General features: G+C 45.6%; 1 protein-coding gene across 1 annotated transcript in view; it reads left to right on the forward strand.

The window, feature by feature from the left end:
• LOC122542620 (potassium voltage-gated channel subfamily KQT member 5-like) overlaps nt 1-20,066 on the forward strand; it is a 243,620-nt gene that overhangs the window by 154,603 nt on the left and 68,951 nt on the right. Inside the window, exons 2-3 of the mRNA XM_043680603.2 lie at nt 7,476-7,566; nt 9,966-10,092. Of these exons, the coding sequence (XP_043536538.2) occupies nt 7,476-7,566; nt 9,966-10,092 (218 nt within the window). The remainder of the gene's footprint in view (nt 1-7,475; nt 7,567-9,965; nt 10,093-20,066) is intronic.

Below are 20,066 nucleotides of genomic sequence, written 5' to 3' on the forward strand. Positions count from 1 at the left end.
TGTAGGTTGCTTTTTTTTTAAATTAACTTTTGTAGTGATTGTAAGGAGGTTCATCCACCTGATTGGGACTGTTAATCTGGTTCAGTAGGGAAGCTCTAGCAGAGATACTGACATCCTGGTGCCTGACTCTGTATGAGTCAGTACTATAGTCAAAGACAGCTCATTTGTAACTAATGGGTGACTTAGTGATGGGACACCATCTTTTGTAGAGTTATTTCAACTTTCTTGCTGTTTCTCTCTGGAGCTGGCTCTTTTACAGCTCAGAATATCCCCATGTGTTCAATTGGACATTTCTTGCTGACTTTTTCAATTTCAACAGGTCTCTTACAGCACTGAGAACCAAAGGTTTTTATTGTACCTTTCATGACACCTTGTTACAGCTGATAACTGACTTGGGCTGTAGACTGCACCAATATACACTAACAGTGGAGGCATAAGTCACATGACGAGGCCAAAGACCCAGTACATTATAGGTGTCTAGATTAGAGTGGTGCTGGAAAAGCATAGCAGATCAGGCAGCATCCGAGGAGCAGGAAAATCGACGTTTTGGGCAAAAGCCCTTCATCAGCTCTTCCTGATGAAGGGCTTTTGCCCGAAACATCGATTTTCCTGCTCCTCGGATGCTGCCTGATCTGCTGTGCTTTTCCAGCACCACTCTAATCTAGACTCTGGTTTCCAGCATCTGCAGTCCTTGTTTTTGCCAGTACATTATGGGTAATTGCATTTCTTCTGACTCTGAATATCCTGCCACACTCACTCTCCATAATCCTGCCACTCTAATGCTTCAATAACTTGTCTCTTTCACTCTCCAATAAGCTGCTCCTCTGTGAAACTGTTTCAGTACCCTTACTGTGTAACTCAGTAAGACTGTTACAACTGCTACAGGATTGTTTGTCTCTGAGTTACAGAGTATTTTGCAGTATTGTTATTTCATAGTTCACTGAATCTGTAACAGCATCTGTCAATTTCATTCTTCAATAAGCGACTAATCTGTGAATCTGTTACAGGACTGTTAGTCTGTAAATTAATGAGTCTGTTACAGACTGTTACTCTAAGTTAATGACTCTGCTGCAGGACTTTTACTCTAAGTTAATAGGTTTCTTGCTCTACTGTTATTAAGTCTTTACTGTACTGTTACTCCATAACTCAGTGTCAAAATCCTCCATAAGTAAGTTTGTTATTTTTCTGTTATTCTGTGCATAACTCGATGATTCGTGACTCGAACTGACCACCTCCTCTAACAGACTGTGCCATCTAACTGACCGCCCTCTCTAACTGACCGCCCTCTCTAATTGACCGCCCCCTCTGACTGACTGCCCTCTGTAACTGTCAACTCGCTCTGACTGACCGCCCTCTCTGACTAACCACCCTCTCTAACTCACTGCTCCCTCCGACTAACCGCCCACTCTAAATCACTGCATCCTCTGACTGAACGCCCCCTTGAAATGACTGCTCCCTCTGACAGACTGCTCCCTCTGACTGACCACCACTCTAACTCACTGCTGCCTCTGACTGACCACCACTCTAACTCACTGCTCCCTCTGACTGACCACCACTCTAACTCACTGCTGCCTCTGACTGATAACCCCTCTAACTCACTGCTCCCTCTGACTGACCACCCCTCTAACTCACTGCTCCCTCTGACTGATAACCCCTCTAACTCACTGCTCCCTCTGACTGACCACCCCTCTAACTCACTGCTGCCTCTGACTGACTACTCCCTCAAACTCACTGTTCCCTCTGGCTGACCACCCCCTCTAACTGACTGCTCCCTCTGACTGACTACTCCCTCAAACTCACTGTTCCCTCTGGCTGACCACCCCCTCTAACTGACTGCTCCTTCTGACTGACTGCTCCCTCTGACTGACGACCCCCTCTAACTCACTGCTGCCTCTGACTGACCGCCCCCTCTAACTGACCGCTTCCTCTGACTGGCCGCCCCCTCTAACTCACTGCTCCCCTTCATTGAATGCCCCTCTAACTCACTGCTACCCCTGACAGACCACCCTCCCTAATTCACTGCTCCCTCTGACTGACCGCCCCTCAAACTCACTGCTCCCTCTGACTGACCGCCCCTCTATCTTACTGCTCATTCTGAATGACCACCCCTCTAATTCACTTCTCCCTCTGACTGACCGCCCCTCTAACTCACTGCTTCTTCTGACTGACTACCCCCTCTAACTCACTGCTCCCTCTGACTGACCGCCCCTCTAACTCACTGCCTCTTCTGACTGACTACCCACTAACTCACTGCTCTCTCTGACTGATCGCCCCCCTAACTCCTGCTCCCCCAACTGATGACCCCCTCTAACTCACTGCTCCCTCTGACTCACCACCCCTTCTAACTCACTGCTTCCTCTGACTGACAACCCCCTCTAACTGACTGCTCCCTCTGACTGACCGCCGCCAAACTCACTGCTCCCCTTGATTGAACGCCCCTCTAACTCACTGCTACTCGTGACAGACCACCCTCTCTAACTCACTGCTCCCTCTGACTGACCGCCCCTCTAACTTACTGCTCATTCTGAATAACCATCCCTCTAATTCACTTCTCCCTCTGACTGAACATCCCTCTATCTCTCTGTTCCCTCTGACTGACTGCCCCTCTAACTCACATCTCCCTTTGACTGACCGCCCACTCAAACTCACTGCCTCTTCTGACTGACCACCCCCTCTAACTCACTGCTCCCTTTGACTGACCGCCAATCTAACTGACTGCTCCCTCTGAAAGACCACCCCTCTAACTCACTGCTCCCTCTGACTGACCGCCGTCTCTGACTGCTCCCTCTGACTGACCACCTCCTCTAAATCACTGCTCCCTCTGACTGACCACACCCTCGAACTCACTGTTCCCTCTGACTGACCACACGCTCGAACTCACTGCTCCCTTTGACTGACCACACCTTCTAAGTCACTGCTCCCTCTGACTGACCGCACCCTCTAACTCACTGCTCCCACTGACTGACCGCCCATTAAACTCAGTGCTCCCTCTGATTGACCACTCTCTCTGACTCTCTGCTCCCTCTCACTGACCGCCCTTCTAACACCCTGCCTCGTCTGACCAACCACCCTCTCTAATTTATTGCTCCCTCTGACTCACCACCCCCTCTAACTGACTGCTCTCTCTGACTGACCGCCACCTCTAACTCACGGCTCCTTCTGACTGACCGCCCCTCTAACTCAGTGTTCACTCTGACTGACCACGCCATCTAACTGACTGCTTCCTCTGACTGACCACCCCTCTAACTCACTGCTCCCTCTGATTGACTGCCCCCTCAAACTCACTGCATCCTCTGACAGACCACCCTCTAACTTACTGCTCTCTCTGACTAACTGCCCCCTCTAACTCATTGCCTCCTCTGATTGACCAGCCACTAACTCACTGCTCCCTCTGACTGACCGCCCCCTAACTCCTGCTCCCCCGACTGACCACCCTCTCTAACTCAATGCTCCCTCTGACTGACCGCCCATCTAACTCACTGCTCCCTCTGACTGACCATCCCTCTAACTCACTTCTCCCTCTAACTGACTGCCCACCTCAAACTCACTTCCTCCTCTGACTGACTGCCCCTCTAACTCACTGCTCCCTCTGACTGACCGCCACCTCTAACTCACTGCTCCCTCTGACTGACCTCCCCTCTAACTCACTGCTCCCTCCGACTGAACATCCCTCTAACTCACTGCTCCCTCTGACTGACTGCCCCTCTAACTCACATCTCCCTTTGACTGACCGCCCACTCAAACTCACTGCCTCTTCTGACTGACCACCCCATCTAACTCACTGCTCCCTCTGACTGACTGCTCCACTAACTCACTGCTCCCTCTGACTGATCGCACCTCTAACTCACTTCTCCCTCTGACTGACCACCCTCTCTAACTGACTGCTCCCTCTGACTGATTGCCCCTCTAACTCACTGCTCCCTCTGACTGACCGCCCTCTCTAACTCACTGCTCCCTCTGACTGACCATCCCTCTAACTCACTTCTCCATCTGACTGACCACCCTCTAACTCACTGCTCCCTGTGACTGACTGCCTCTCTAACTCATTGCTCCCTCTGACTGACCACCCTCTCTAACTGACTGCTCCCTCCGACTGACCGCCCCTCTATCTTACTGCTCATTCTGAATGACCACCCCTCTAATTCACTTCTCCCTCTGACTGACCGCCCCTCTAACTCACTGCTTCTTCTGACTGACTACCCCCTCTAACTCACTGCTCCCTCTGACTGACCGCCCCTCTAACTCACTGCCTCTTCTGACTGACCACCCTCTAACTCACTGCTCTCTCTGACTGACCGCCCCTCTAACTCACTGCCTCCTCTGACTGGCCACCCTCTAACTCACTATTCCCTCTGACTGACCACCCCTCTAACTCCTGCTCCCCCGACTGACCACCCTCTCTAACTCACTGCTCCCTCTGACAGGCCACCCCTTCTAACACTCCGCTCCCTCTGTCTGACTGCCCCCTCCAACTGACTGCTCCCTCTGACTGACTGCTCCCTCTGACTGACCTCCATCTAACCTCCTGCTACCTCTGACTGACCACCCGTCTAACTCACTGCTCCCCCTGACAGACCACCCTCTCTAGCTTCCTGCTCCCTCTGACTGACCACCCATCTAACTCACTGTTCCCTCCGACTGACTGCTCCACTAACTGACTGCTCCCTCTGACTGACTGGTCCACTAACTCACTGCTCCCTCTGACTGATCGCCCCTCTAACTCACTTCTCCCTCTGACTGACCACCCTCTCTAACTGAATGCTCATTCTGACTGACCGCCCCTCTATCACACTGCTCCCTCTGACTGACTGCCCCCTCTAACTCACTGCTCGCTCTTACTGACCGCCTCTCTAACTCACTGCCCCCTCTGACTGACCGCCCCCTCTTACTCACTATTCCCTCTGACTGACCGCCCCTCTAACTCCTGCTCTCCCGACTGACCACCCTCTCTAACTCACTGCTCCCTCTGACTGACCACCCCTTCTAACACGCCGCTCCCTCTGACTAACTGCCCCCTCTAACTCACTGCTCCCTCTGACTGACCACCCCTTCTAATTCGCCGCTTCCTCTAACTGAGTACCCCCTCTAACTGACTGCTCCCTGTGACTGACTGCTCCCTCTGACTGACCTCCATCTCTAAATAACTGCTCCCTCTGACTGATCGCCCCTCTATCTCACTGCTCCCTCTTACTGACTACCTCTCTAACTCACTGCCCCCTCTGACTGACCGCCCCTCTATCTCACTGCTCCGTCTGACTGACCGCCTCTCTATCTCACTGCTCCCTTTGACTGACCACACCTTCTAAGTCACTGCTCCCTCTGACTGATTGCTCCTCTAACTCACTGCTCCCTATGACTCACCACCCTCTAATTCACTGCTCCCCCTGACTGACCGCCCCTCTATCTCACTGCTCCCTCTCACTTACCGCCTCTCTATCTCATTGCTCCCTCTGACTAACCATCCCCTATGATTGACCACCCTCTAACTGACTGTTCCCGCTGACTGACTGCTCCCTCTGACTCGCCACTCCCTCTAACTCACTGGTCCCTCTGAGTGACCACCCCCTCTAACTGACTGCTCCCTCTGACTCACTGCTCCCTCTGGTTGACCACCCCCTCTAACTCACTGCGCCCTCTGACTGACTGCTCCCTCTGACTGACCACCCCCTCTAACTGAATGCTCCCTCTGACTCACTTGTCCCTCTGGTTGACCACCCCCTCTAACTCACTGCTCCCTCTGTCTGACTTCTCCCTCTGACTGACCACCCCCTCTAACTGACTGCTCCCTCTGACTGACCACCACCTCTAACTCACTGCTCCTTCTCAGTGACCACCCCGTCTAACTGACTGCTCCCTCTGACTCACTGCTCCCTCTCAGTGACCACCCCCTCTAACTCACTGCTCCTTCTGACTGACTGCCCCCTCTACCTGACTGCTCCCTCTGACTGACCATCGCCTCTAACTCACTGCTCCCTCTGACTGACCACTCTCTCTAACTGACTGCTCCCTCTGACTGACCGTCCCTCTAACTCACTGCTCCCTCTGGCTGACCGCCCTCTTTAACTCACTGCCCCCTCTGACTGACCATCCCCTCTAACTCACTGCTGCCTCTGACTGACTGACCCTCTAACTCACTGCTCCCTCTGACTGACCACCCCCTCTAACTGACTGCTCCCTCTGACTGACCACCACCTCTAACTCCCTGCTCCCTCTCAGTGACCACCCCCTCTAACTGACTGCTCCCTCTGACTCACTGCTCCCTCTCAGTGACCACCCCCTCTAACTCACTGCTCCTTCTGACTGACTGCCCCCTCTACCTGACTGCTCCCTCTGACTGACCATCGCCTCTAACTCATTGCTCCCTCTGACTGACCACCCTCTCTAACTGACTGCTCCCTCTGACCGACCGCCCCTCTAACTCACTGCTCCCTCTGACTGACCACCTTCTCTAACTGACTGCTCCCTCTGACCGACCTCCCCTCTAACTCACTGCTCCCTCTGACTGACCGCCCCTCTAACTCACTGCTCCCTCTGGCTGACCGCCCTCTTTAACTCACTGCCCCCTCTGACTGACCACCCCCTCTAACTCACTGCTCCCTCTGACTGACCACTCTCTCTGTCTGACCATCCTCTTTAACTGATCATGCTCTCTAACTGAATGGTCACTGTAACTGACCGCCCCCTCTAATTGACTGTCCTTTCTAACTGACCGCCCCCTAACATACCGCCCTCTCTAACTGACCGCCCTCTCTAACTGACCGCACTCCTAACTGACTTCCCTTTCAAACTGACCACTCCCTCTAACTGACCGCCTTCTCGAACTGACCTCCCTCTCTAACGGACTTCCCTTCTAAATGATCGCACTCTCTTTCTGACCGCCCCCACTAACTGACTGCCCCCCTAACTGACTACCCGTCTTCTTCGAACTGACCACCCTCTCTAACTGACTTCCCTTCTAAATGACCGCCCTCTCTAACTGACTTCCCTTCTAAATGACCGCCCTCTCTATCTGACCGTCCCCCTAACTGACTGCCCCCCTAATTGACTGCCCTCTCTTACTGACCACTCCCTCGAACTGTCCGCCTTCTCGAACTGTCCGCCCTCTCGAACTGTCCGCCCTCTCTAACTGACTTCCCTTCTAACTGACCACCCCCTCTAACTGACTTCCCTTCTAACTGACTGTTCCCTCTAACTGACTGCCCTCTCTAACTGACCACCCTCTCTATATGACCACCCTCCCTAACTGACTGTTCCCTCTAACTGACTACCTTTCCTAATTGACCACCCCCTCTTACTGACCAGTCCCTCTAATTGACCACCTCCTCTACCTGATGATCCCCTCTAACTCACCGTGCATCCTGACTGATCGCCCCTCTCTCTCTATCTGGCTGCACTGATTGACCATTTCCTCTAACTGACCCACCATTTCAATATCCATGCCCTCTAAGTGACCATCTTCTCTATTTGGTCCACAGGTTTGTCCTGGTCTTCAGCTGTTTGGTTCTGTCCGTACTTTCGACCATCCCGGAGCACACCGTTCTTGCTTCACATTGTCTCTTCATCCTGGTGAGAGCTTCACATAATTGTCAGAACCTATTATTAACTAAGTTAAAGTAGGGAACTTGGATACATTCAAGGTGCTTGGGAAGAACCATGTGGTTTGTGAGAGGGAAATATCTTTAATTGGGCTTCTTTGAAGAAATAATATATGCTGTGGGTAAAGGCTAACTGGTCAATGTATTGTATTTAGGTTCAGAAGACAAGGTCCCACATCAGATAGATGCTTGTTAAGCAAGGAGGTGAAAGGTTACCAGGAGTACACAGGAATGTGGATTTGAAGTTACAGTCAGATCATCCTTGTCCTTATTGATTGAAAGGGCTGAATGGTCTAGTATTGCTCCTAATTTCTGTGTGCCTTTTGAAATGAGAGAATCATTTATAGATCAGTGTATGTGTTCCCTCTGCAGGGGAGTCAAAAATCTGACCCTTTGTGCTGAAGCATGTCAAATGGAAGGAAATGGGATTGTTACTGTTGGTGCTCAGACCGAATGATGTTGCATTAAAATTAATAGTACCCAGTACAAATTGGAAATCGTAAAAGTTGAAAACCTGCTTCAATAGAAGGTGCCAAAATTATTCAAGTGACAGCAAGTGACAGGCTGATAAAGTTTAGATTGGGGTCATGATCGAGCTGGAATCACAGGAGCACTGCTGTCAGATGAAATTCAGGGAATCCACCACACCCAGCTCAGCTCACAGCACAGCTCAGCTCAGTTCAGCACAGCTTTGCTCAGTTCAGCGCTATGTAAAACACAGCCATCCTCTCACACTCACCATTATTCACAAATTCACTCTCATGCAGCAATCCTGCACTTGTCCTGCACTCACACATTCCACACAGTCGCCACCCCTCTCATCCATCCACCACCACTCCACCATCACGCACTCACAGGCTAAGGATAAATATTGCCCCAGGTCACCAGGGAGAATTTCTCTACTTTTGTACAAGGTAACTCCATGGGATCTACTCCAGAAAGCACAGATAGATCATCAAGTTAAAGTATTTGCATCTTTAAGAGCTGAGCAGCTAACAATACAGCACTCCCATCATGCAGACTATCCAACAGTGTAGCACACCCTCAGTACTGACCCTCTGACAGGACAGCATCCTCACAGTACTGACTATTCCACAGTGCAACACTCCCTTGGCACTCACTCAGTACTGACCCTGTGATGGTGTGCCACTCCTTCAGTACTGACCCTCTGACAGTGCAGCAATCCCTCAGTACTGACACTCCCATAGTGCAACATTCCCTCAACACTGATCCTCTGTCAGTACGCCTCTCCCTCAATACTGAACCATGTCAATACAGTCCCTCCTCAGTACTGACCCTCTGACAATGCGGCCCTCCCTTGGTACTGACCCTCTGACAGTGCGGCCCTCCCTCGGTACTGACTCTCTAACAGTACTGTACTCCATTTGTATTGCCCATTCGACAGTACTGTTCACCCTCACCTTTTGTGGCTCATTCTCAGCATAATGCTCCTGTGAGCCAATTTGGAGAATATTGATCTGTTAATTTTGTCATGTAGATGCAAATTTTTATCTTCTTAATATCTGTCGCAGGGACTGTTTTGGAATGATGTGCTGTGCTGTTTGGTGGTGTTAATTATTTGGGATGTCAGTCACAAGAGTTCATCTGACACAACCTCCATCAGTACTGCAAAAGAGTGAAAGGCTTGTATTTACATATACAGTAGTCCCCCCATACCCATGGGGAATGTGTTCCAGGACCTACCACGGAAGCCTGAAACCACGGACAGAAGTGGACCCATTCATTTAAATGGGAAATTTACCTTCCTGGTAGCCCCCCCGGTCCATGATTCTGGAAGGTTCCCTATAATATGATCGGGCCATGGGTAACTGAAACTGCGGAAAATGATTCCGCGGATATGGGTGTCGCCCTGTATTGCACTTTTCACAAACATCAAGCCTATGAAGGCTGTTCCCAGACAATGAAGTTCTTTTAAAGTAAATACTACAATGAGGAAATAACAACTAACTTGTACTGAGCAAACTCCCACCAAATGCAATGTGAAATTGACCATATCTTCTGTTTTTTGTGTTGTTGATTGAGGGATAGATGTTGGCTGGAACACCTGGGAAACTCCTTCTCAATCACTCCCCTCCAATTGCATAGTGACCCTCAGGTTAGACCACCACCATCAGTGGTTTCACTCTGTCGCTTGCTATCTAATGAGAGTGTAGCTCATTGGTTCAGTCGAAATATAGTGACTTTCCTTCTCTTTATACAATGATAAACTCCCGCTAATTGTATTCACTCTTTCCACGTGTCTTGATCATACTGCTTATTACTATAGTGACTATCTCCCATCAATAGCTCGCTCTCTTCAGCACTATAACAGTGAGCCGACACTGAATTTGTTCTGCATTTTGCTGACAGGAGTTTGTGATGATCGTGGTGTTTGGTCTTGAGTTCATCATCCGGATCTGGGCAGCAGGCTGCTGCTGTCGATATCGTGGCTGGATGGGGCGTATTCGCTTTGTGCGGAAGCCATTCTGCATCATCGGTAAGTGACGGCTTAAGAGGAAGGAGGCAGATGTGCTGGGTATCCAGATTAATGTAAAAAGCCCAAACCCCATAGATCTGGGGAACTATCCCTGACAACTGAGAATCCAATTTGGATTAGGTTCATCGCTATCCTGATGCTTACACTATTGATGTTGTTTTTGGGGTGAAAACATTTATAGCAGCTTTCAAAGTACACCATTGGCTGTGAAAGACTTTGGGTGTGTCGAAGTTCCAACTTTAAAACAAGTCTCTCTTTCCATGAGATGACTGACATTTGCAGCAACTAATCTGTTATTTTCTGAGTGTCTTATAGATCAAAGGACTGTGTACATTGATATGAGCTGAGAAATGTTTGATTTGAGTTGAGTTGTTAATGTTACATGTACTGATATACAGTGAAAATAATTATATTGCGTGTTCACCAGATAAATAATACCTGACATAAATACATCAGACTAATGGAACAGAATGCAGACTATAGTGTTACAGCTACAGAGAAGGTGCAGAGAAAGATCAATTTCAATATATGGAAGGTCCATTCATAAGTCTGATAACAGCTGAAGAAGCTGTTCTTAACTCTGTTAGTACATGATTTCAAACTTTTGTATCTTTTGCTCGATGGAAGAGAGTGGAAGTGAATGTAACATGGATGGAAGGGGTCTTTGCTTATGTTGACTGCTTTCCTGAGGCAACAAGAAGTGTAGACAAAGTTAATGGAAGGAAGGCTGGTTTGCATGATGGACTGGGAGCTGAGTTCACACCTCTCTGTAATTTCTTGCAGTCTTGAGCAGACCAGTTGCCATAACAAGCTGTGCTGCATCCGGATAGGATGTTTTCTATGTGCATCTATGAAAATTGGTAGGAGTAATTGTGGATATGACAAATTTCCTTAGCCTTCTGAGGAAGTAAAGGTGTTGGTGTGCTTTCTTGACTAGGAGAAAGTGAGGACTGCAGATGCTGGAGATCTGAGCTGAAACATGTGTTGCTGGAAAAGCGCAGCAGGTCAGGCAGCATCAAAGGAACAGGAGAATCAACGTTTCAGGTGAAGCCTGAAGAAGGATTTATGCCCGACACATCGATTCTCCTGTTCCTTTGATGCTGCCTGACCTGCTGCGCTTTTCCAGCAACACATTTTTAAGTGCTTTCTTGACTGTAGTGTTGATGTGGATGGACCATGATAGATGAGTTTTTTTAATGAGCTTTACGAATAGGTCTCCCTTTTTTCACTTAAATATATAGGATTATGCCCTTCAAAATGGGGTCACAATCTAGCCTATATATATTATACACTCTGATGTCTGTGTTACACTGTATATTATACAATCTAACCTGTGCATTATGCAGTATAATACACTCAAAGACCTGCTGCATAATAAACACTTTAACCAATGTACCTTGAGACATATTAAATTCTGGCTGGTGTACACACTGTATATTACTCACTGATATGTGCATTGTGCTCCATAATAAATTCTTTGACCTGTATAGTATCTTGCAAATCACTCATTGTCCTGTATAATATGCTGCATATTACACTGAAAGACCTATATATTGTATCCTCAAAGGCCTGTGTATTATGCTGTAAATTATCATTTCCACCTAGTGAATAAAGCTGTAAACTATACTGTCAGACTGGTGTAACATGCTGAATACTACATTTTAAAATATGTATTATGTTGCATGTTACACTCAAAGACTTGCATTTTATTTTATATTTTGCATTCTCTGACCGGTGTATATTACACACTCTGACGTATGTATTTTGCTCTATTTGTAGTCACTGACCTGTGGATGATGCTGGATGTTACATTGTTCAGACTTGTGTATTAAGCTGTACAATACACTCTGGCGTGTGTATAACACTGTATAATGATCCTTTTAACTGGAGGCATATCTACTCCAATCTGTGCATTATGTTTATGTTACACATTGACATGTGAATTAAGCTACACAAACATTTTTGACCCGGGTATTATGCTTCATGTTACACTCTAAACTTTGTATTCCAATGTGTATTACACATGTTATGCTGCATTTAACGGTGTCAAACTTGTGTATTATGCAGCATATTACACTCTCTGACCCATATATTTTGCTGTAAATTACACTCTGACCTGTTATTATGTGATATATTACACTTTGTGATCTGTTCATTAAACTGTATATCACACAGTGAAATGTGTACAATATGGTCTATAGTCCACACCCTGGTGTGTATTATGTGTGAATTCACATTGGCAATGAATGACACAGACATATTCAGACACACATCCTTCAAATTGTGGTTAGGCTGTGAAGTATTAGCCACTGTAATGTGTCGTTTCAAGTAAACTGCTGCAGTTATTTTCCCTGTCTATAATTAATTGACAATTTTATTCTGTGTCTGTTCCCTTCTGTACTCCCTCTGTGTTCCTTGCTTTCAATTCCCCTCTCTCCTTTCCTCACTCTTCATTTTCTGCTGTTTGTTCTACTTCACCTGTGTCTGTTGCCACCAATCTGCTTATCACTCTGTATTCTGCTCCGCCTGATCCCTGTTTAGGAAGAGATAGACCAAGTAATTGCCACTTAGCCTCAGTGACGGGTGAGCTAGTTGAGAGGTCCTGAGGGAGGCAGTATCATTTTTCTTTTGAAAAGACACAGAATACGTAAAGGCTATCAGTGTGGATTTCTTAAGGAAAGATCATGTCCTTCATGATTGAACTTTGTTGAGGGTGTAAAATAGGTCGATGAGGATGATGTGTTTGATGTAGTTCCCATCAATGATGGATGGCTTTCAGCATAATCAAATATGAAAAACTGAGGAGTAAATTAAAAGCTTATGAAACCCAGGATAAGTAACAAATTTGATCCAAAACTGGCTCAGTGGCAGATAACAGAAAACAATGATGGATGGGTGTTTTTGCACAGCTCACTACTTAGTCCTTTTCTTTTCATGGTATTTATAAAATATTTCAACTTAAATAAAGTTGACATGGTTGAGTAATTTGCAGATGACACAAAAGTTGGTCGTATTGATAGTGGGGAAGAAAGCTGTAGACTTAAGGAAGTTACCAATAGCTGCTGAAGTGGTCAGAAACTAGGTTCTGTCGAAGGAATTCAATCTGGATAAGTGAGGAAATGCAATTTGAGACATCAATAAAGGCAAGGGAATGCACGAAGTAATTGTGGGTCAGCAATAACTCAGTTTGACGTACTTTCACCTCTGAACCACACAGCCCCAGGTTCAATTTCAATTCCAAGGCTGACACACATATTAAAAAAAGAGAGACGCTGAAGTCCAGGTGTCTATTTTTAGATGATATGTTAAACAGAGGATTATTCTGCATTCTCAGATGAGGATTAAGGATCCCAAAATTATATTTGAAAGAAAAGCAAAGGAGTTATGCCCACTGTCCTGGTCAATATTCATCACTCATAGACTCATAGACTAATAGAGAGAATAGCATGGAAACAGACCCTACGGTCCAACCTGTCCATGCTAACTAGATATCCTAAATTAATCTAGTCCCATTTGTCAGTATTTGGCCTATTTCACTCTAAACCTATCCTATTCACATACACAACAAGATTCCTTTAAATGCTATAATTGTACCAGCTTCCACCACTTCCTCTGGCAGCTCATTCCATACACGTGCCACCCTCTGCATGAAAATGCTGCCCCTTGGTCTCTTTTATATCTTTCCCCTCTCACCCTAAACTTATGCCCCCATGTTTTCGACTTCCCCAGCCCAGGGAAGAGACCTTGTTTATTTATCCTATCCATGCCCCTCATGATTTTATAAACCTCTATAAGGTCACCCCTCAGCCTCCAATGCTCCAGAGAAAACAGCCCCAGCTTATTCAGCCTCTCCCTATAGCTCAAACCCTCAAACCCTGGCAACATTCTTCTAGATTTTGTCCAAACTCCTTCAAGTTCCACAACGTTCTTCCTATAGCTGGGAGACCAGAATTGCATACAATATTCCAAACGTGGCCTAACCAATGTCCGGTACAGCTACAACATGACCTCCCAACTCCTGTACTCAATACTCTGACCAATAAAGGAAAACATACCAAGCACCTTCTTCACTATCCTATCTACCTGTGACTCCACTTTCAAGGAACAATGAATCTGCACTCCAAGGTCTCTTTATTCAGCAACATTCCCCAGGACCTTATCATTAAGTATATAAGTCCTCCCTGATTTGCCTTTCCCAAATGTAGCACCTCACATTTATCTAAATTAAACTCCATCTGTCACTCCTCTGCCTATTGGCCCATCTGATCAAGATCCCATTGTACTCTGGGATAACCTTCACTGTCCACTACACCTTCTCTTTTGGTGTCATCTGAAAACTTACTAACCATACGTCCTATGTTCACATCCAAATCAGTTATATGAATAACGAAAAGCAGTGGACCCAGCACCTAATCCTTGTGGCACACACTGGTCACAGGCCTCCAGTCTGAAAGGAAACCCTCCACTACCACCCTCTGTCTTCTCCCTTTGAGCCAGTTCTGTATCCAAATGGCTAGTTTTCCCTCTATTCCATGCGAAATGATCTTGCTAACTGGTCTCCCATGAGGAACCTCATTGAATGCCTTACTGAAGTCCATATAGATCATGTCCACTGCATTGCCCTCATCAATACTCTTTGTTATTTCTTCAAAAAACTCAATCAAGTTTGTGAGACACAAATTCCCTCGCACAAAGCCATGTTGATTATTCCTAATCAGTCCTTGCCTTTCCAAATACATGTAAATCCTGTCTTTCAGGATTCCGTCAAACAACTTGCCCACCACTGATGTCAGACTCACCAGTCTATAGTTCCCTGGCTTTTCCTTATCCTCATTCTTAAACAGTGGCACCACGTTAGCCAACCTCCAGTCTCCCGGCACCTCACCTGTGACTATCGATGACACAAATATCTCAGAAATTGGTCCAGCAATCAGTTCTCTAGCTTTCCACTGAGTTCTAGGCTACACATGATCAGGTCCGGGGGAGTTATCCATTTTAATGCATTTTAAGATGTAAAACACCTCTTCCTATAATACGGACATTTTCAAGATGTTAGTATTTATTTCCCCACATTCTATATCTTCCTTATCCTTCTCCACAATTAACAATGATGAAAAATCCTCATTTTCTTCCACTTGCTGATCTTTGAGGGGTCCTCTTCTCTCCCTAGTTACCCTTTTGTATTTATAGAATCCCTTTGGATCCTCCTTAACCCTATTTGCCAAAGTTACCTCATGTCTCCTTTTTGCTTTCCTGATTTCCCTCCTAAGTCTATTCCTACTGTGTTTATACTCTTCTAAAGGTTCATTGAACCTCTGCTGTCTACATTTGACATATGCTTCCTTCTTTTTATTGACCAAAACCTCAATTTCTCTCGTCATCCAACATTCCCTACACCTACCAGCCTTGTCCTCCAGCTTAACAGGAACATACTGTCTATGGGCTTTCATTGTCTCAGTTTTGAAGGCTTTCCATTTTCCAGCCATCCCTTTACCTGCGAATATCCACCCCCAAACAACCTTTGAAAGTTTTTGCCTAATACCATCAATTTAGAACTTCGACTTTTAGATCCAGTCTATCCTTTACTATCAAATTAAACTAATAGAATTATGGTTGCTGACTCCAAAGTGCACCCCACTGACACCTCAGTTACCTGCCCTGCCTTATTTTCCAAGAGTGGGTCAAGTTTTTCATCTTCGCTGGTAGGTATATCCACATAATGAATCAGAACATTTTCTTGTTCACACTTAACAAATTCTTCTCTATCCAAGCCCTTAACACTATGGCAGTCCCAGTTCCTGTTTAGAAAGTTAAAATCCCATACCACCCTATTATTCTTACAGATAACTGATATTTCCTCAAAATTTTGTTTCTCGGTTTCTCACTGACTATTGGGGAGTCTATAGTACAATCCCAAACAGGTGATCATCCCTTACTTATTTCTCAGTTCCACCCAAATAATTTCCCTGGACATATTCCCAGGAATATCCTCCCTAAGTACAGCGGTAATGTTATCCCTAATCGAAAACACCACTCCCCTTCTCTCTTGCACCTCTTTCTATCCTTCCTATAGCATCTATATCCTGGAACGTTAAGCTGCCAGTCCTGTCCATCCCTGAGCCATGTGTCAGTAATTGCTCTTATGTCCTAGTCCTATATCCCTAACCATGTCCTGAGTTCATCTCCCTTATTTGTTAGACCTCTTGCATTGAAATAAATGCAGTTTAATTTATCAGTCCTACCTCATTCTCTGCTTTGTTCCTACCTATTCTGACTGTTTGACTTGCTGTTTTTCCCAACTGTACCATTCTCTGACTGATCTCTTTCCTCACTTACCTTTCCTGGAGGTAACACATCTACCTGACTGTAACCCGTTACCACCCGACACCTGGAAGAGCAATGCCTCGTATTCCGCCTTGGAACCCTGCAACCACATGGGATAAATGTGGATTTCAACAGCTTCCTCATTTCCCCTCCCCCCACATTATCCCAGTCCCAAGCCTCCAATTCAGCACTGCCCTCCAGACTGTCCATCACTCCTCCCTCTGAGCTATTACCATCTCCTTCACCTTTATCCACCTATCGCTTTCTCAGCTACCTTCCCCCAAACCTAACTCCCTCCCATTTATCTCTCAGCCCCGAGCCACAAGCTTCATTCCTGATGAAAGGCCTCTGCCTGAAACATCAATTCTCCTGGTCCTTGGATGCTGCGTGACCTGCTGTGCTTTTCCAGCACTACACTCTCAACTCTGATCTCCAGCATCTGCAGTCCTCACTTTCTCCTACCTGACTGTATCTGTAGTTTTTCTCCCATCCTATAACTGTCATCTGTTATACCCTGTAACTCCTGTAAATTCCTGTTGCCTCTAACTGCTGCTTCAACCAATCCATGCAATTTGACAGGATTCGCAACCATAACACACTTCCTTCAGACATAATCATTAGTAACATGGAAATCCTCCCTAATCTTCCACATAGTACAGAATGAGCACATCACTATATTATAGGCCATCTTTGCACCTCAACAATCTACAGACCCAGAAAATAGCACAGTCTTACTGCTCTAAACAAACACTGCTTACTTGTTAGAGCTTAGTACCTATGTTTTATATTTTTAAATTTAATCAAGAGACAGATCTCAATAAAACATATAATCAAAAAAAAACACTCTATTCACAATTGCAGATTTACAAACAATGAACATCTGCTGACTGTCATGTTCTAGGCCATATTATAGTAATAAAGTAAGTTGGCAGAATATGGATGTTAGTCTGTGATGCCCAAGTAGCCAACAATAAATGGTAAGATGCTGAGAAGTGTAAAGGAACAGAGGGACCTTACAGTGAATATCTACAGACCCCCCAGGTAAGGCTAGACAGGTAGATAGGATTTTTAGGGAGGCAGACAGAATACTTTCCTTCATTGACTGAGGTAAATTAATGGAGGATTATGCTAGAGTTGTATAAAACACTGGCTAGTTGACAACTGTACTAGTACCACCAGCTAGTACCAGCTGTAATATTTATACAGGTCAGGTTATTACCTTACAGGAAACATGTAACCTCACTCGAGCAAGTACAAAGGAGAGGAATGGAAGGTTCCAACCAACAGGATAGATTGGTAGGCTGGGGTTGATTTCACTGGAACAGCAGTGGCCGAGGGGAGATTAAATAGCGATGCACAAAAGTCTGGAAAGAATGGATTGGGAGGATTTATTTCCATTTACAGAGAGGACAATTACAGGGATTCATAGATTTTAAATAACTGTTTTAAGAAATCAGGAAGTAGTGGAAAAATGTTTTCACCAGAGGTGGTGAGGTTTGAAATGCACTGCCAAAAATAGGAGTATAATCATCACATCTGAAAAATTTGTATAAGTTCCGTAACCTGTAGCATTGTGTCACAGGCCAAGAGGTGGAAAGTGGCATTAGGCTGGATAGCTCCTTTCGTGGGTACATTCATGATGTGCTAAAGGGCCTTCCAATTGCCATAGGGTTTCTATTTCTGCTTCTGTGTTGTATGTTCCTCTGCCTGTTTATCTCTGCCTGTTCCTCCTCTACTGTTCATCTATGTCTATTCCTTTTGACCTGTAAATCTGGATCAGTACTGGGACTGCAACTGTTTACGATATATATTCATGAATTAGAAGAAGGAAGTCTATGTACCATAGCCAAATTTGCAGACCACACAAAAATAGGTGGAATTGCAAGTTTCAAGCGGGACAGAGTTTACAGAGATAGGTTAAGTGATAGGTTAGGTAAGTGGGCAAACAGTTGACAAATGGAGTACCATGTGGGAAAATGTGAAGTTGTTCATTTTGGAAGGGAGAACAAAAGAAGAATCCGACTTAAATGGAGAAAGCTACAACACAAAGCGGCTTGGGGATACTTGTGCATGAAACACAAAAAACTCACTCACAGGTGCAGCAGGTAATCAGGAAGGCTCATGGAATGTTGGCCCTTCTTTAAAGGGGGGAGGAATATAAGAGTAGGGAAGTCTTACTGTTCAAGGTGCTGGTGAGATCACAGCTGGAGTGCTATGAGCAGTTTTGGTCCCCTTATTTAAGGAAATGTATCATTTCATCAGAGGCAGTTCAGAGAAAGTTCACCAGGTTAGGACACTACTCACTGGAGTTCAGAGGAAGAAGAGGTGATCTGATTGAAGCATGTAGGATTTTTAAGGGGCTTGACAGGGTAAATGTTGAGAGGATGTTTCCCCTCATTGGAGAATCTAGTACCAGACAGCATAGTCTCAGTGTAAAGGGTGCCAATTTAAGACTGATATGAGGAGGATTTCTTCATCAGAGGGTTAAGAGTCTTTGTAACTCCTTGCCTCAAATAGCTATGGGGGGCAGAGTACTTGTGTATATTTGAAGTTGAGATAGGCAGATTCTTGGCTAGAGACAAAAAAAAGTAGCAAACAGGAGCCTGGAAGAACACAGCAAGCCAGGCAGCATTAAGAGGTGGAGAAGTCAATGTTTCAGGTATTAACCCTTCTTCAGGACCATAGATAGATTCTTGGTCAGTAAGGGAATCAGTGGGAAAAGGCAGGAAAGTGTTTGTGAGGACTGTCGGATTAGCATGATCCTATTGAATAGCAGAACAGGCTTGAGGTGCCAAAAGGCCTACTCCTGTTCCAATTTCTTATGGTCTAGTGAAGTGTAGGGTCAAGCTTTGTTTGACAATGCTCCTGTGAAGCCCCGTGGGTCACTTTATTCCATCAAAGGCAATACATAATCACAAGTTTTGGTTGTAACCCAAACAGCAAATCCTTTCCCTCTGATGGACTTACCTAGATTTCCCTGCAGTAATTCAGTTTAAGAACTAATTAATTTTTGTCTAGATTCAGCTTGAACCAGGATCCAGTCAGCTCCAATCTTCATCCTGTGGCCTGATGCAAATTTGCTCAGCAGTATGTGTATGACAAAGAATTATCTGAAATAGTTCAGTTGGGAGAGAATTAGACTGAAGGATTAAGAGAACATTAGCTCAATCTCAGCTTTCCACAAAACTCATTGATAGTTTAGGGCTCTTGTGGTACAGTGGTGGTGTCCACGCTTCTGAGTTCAAAAACCTGAGTTCAAGTCTTGCCTGTTTCAGAGGTGTGTAATAACTGATTAAAAACTAAACATGTCTCCAATGAGATAAATCTGACTCTCATTATGTTTTAAAACTGACCTGTTTAGAATAATTATTAGCTTTAGCAGAAACTAAGGTGGCTGAAATTAAATGAACTGAAACTGAAATTAAAATTACCCTTCTCAGTACACACTTAATGAAATCAGCTTTGGTGAGAATGGAGGAGATTGTGTGGACGTTTAGGTATGAGCTGATCCACCTTTCTCCTCAGTGGATACCATTTACTACATTGAAATGCCAGTGGCATCAGGATCCTATCCAGAAATGGTGTTCAAAATGAGAGAAACATTGATAGAAGACAAGGAGAAATTGCTGCGACTGGCAAGAAGATCAGTA

This window comes from Chiloscyllium plagiosum, unplaced genomic scaffold, assembly GCF_037043375.1.
Source record: "Chiloscyllium plagiosum isolate Xiang-an unplaced genomic scaffold, Cpla_swu_hap1 HiC_scaffold_3, whole genome shotgun sequence".
Classification (NCBI taxonomy): domain Eukaryota; kingdom Metazoa; phylum Chordata; class Chondrichthyes; order Orectolobiformes; family Hemiscylliidae; genus Chiloscyllium; species Chiloscyllium plagiosum.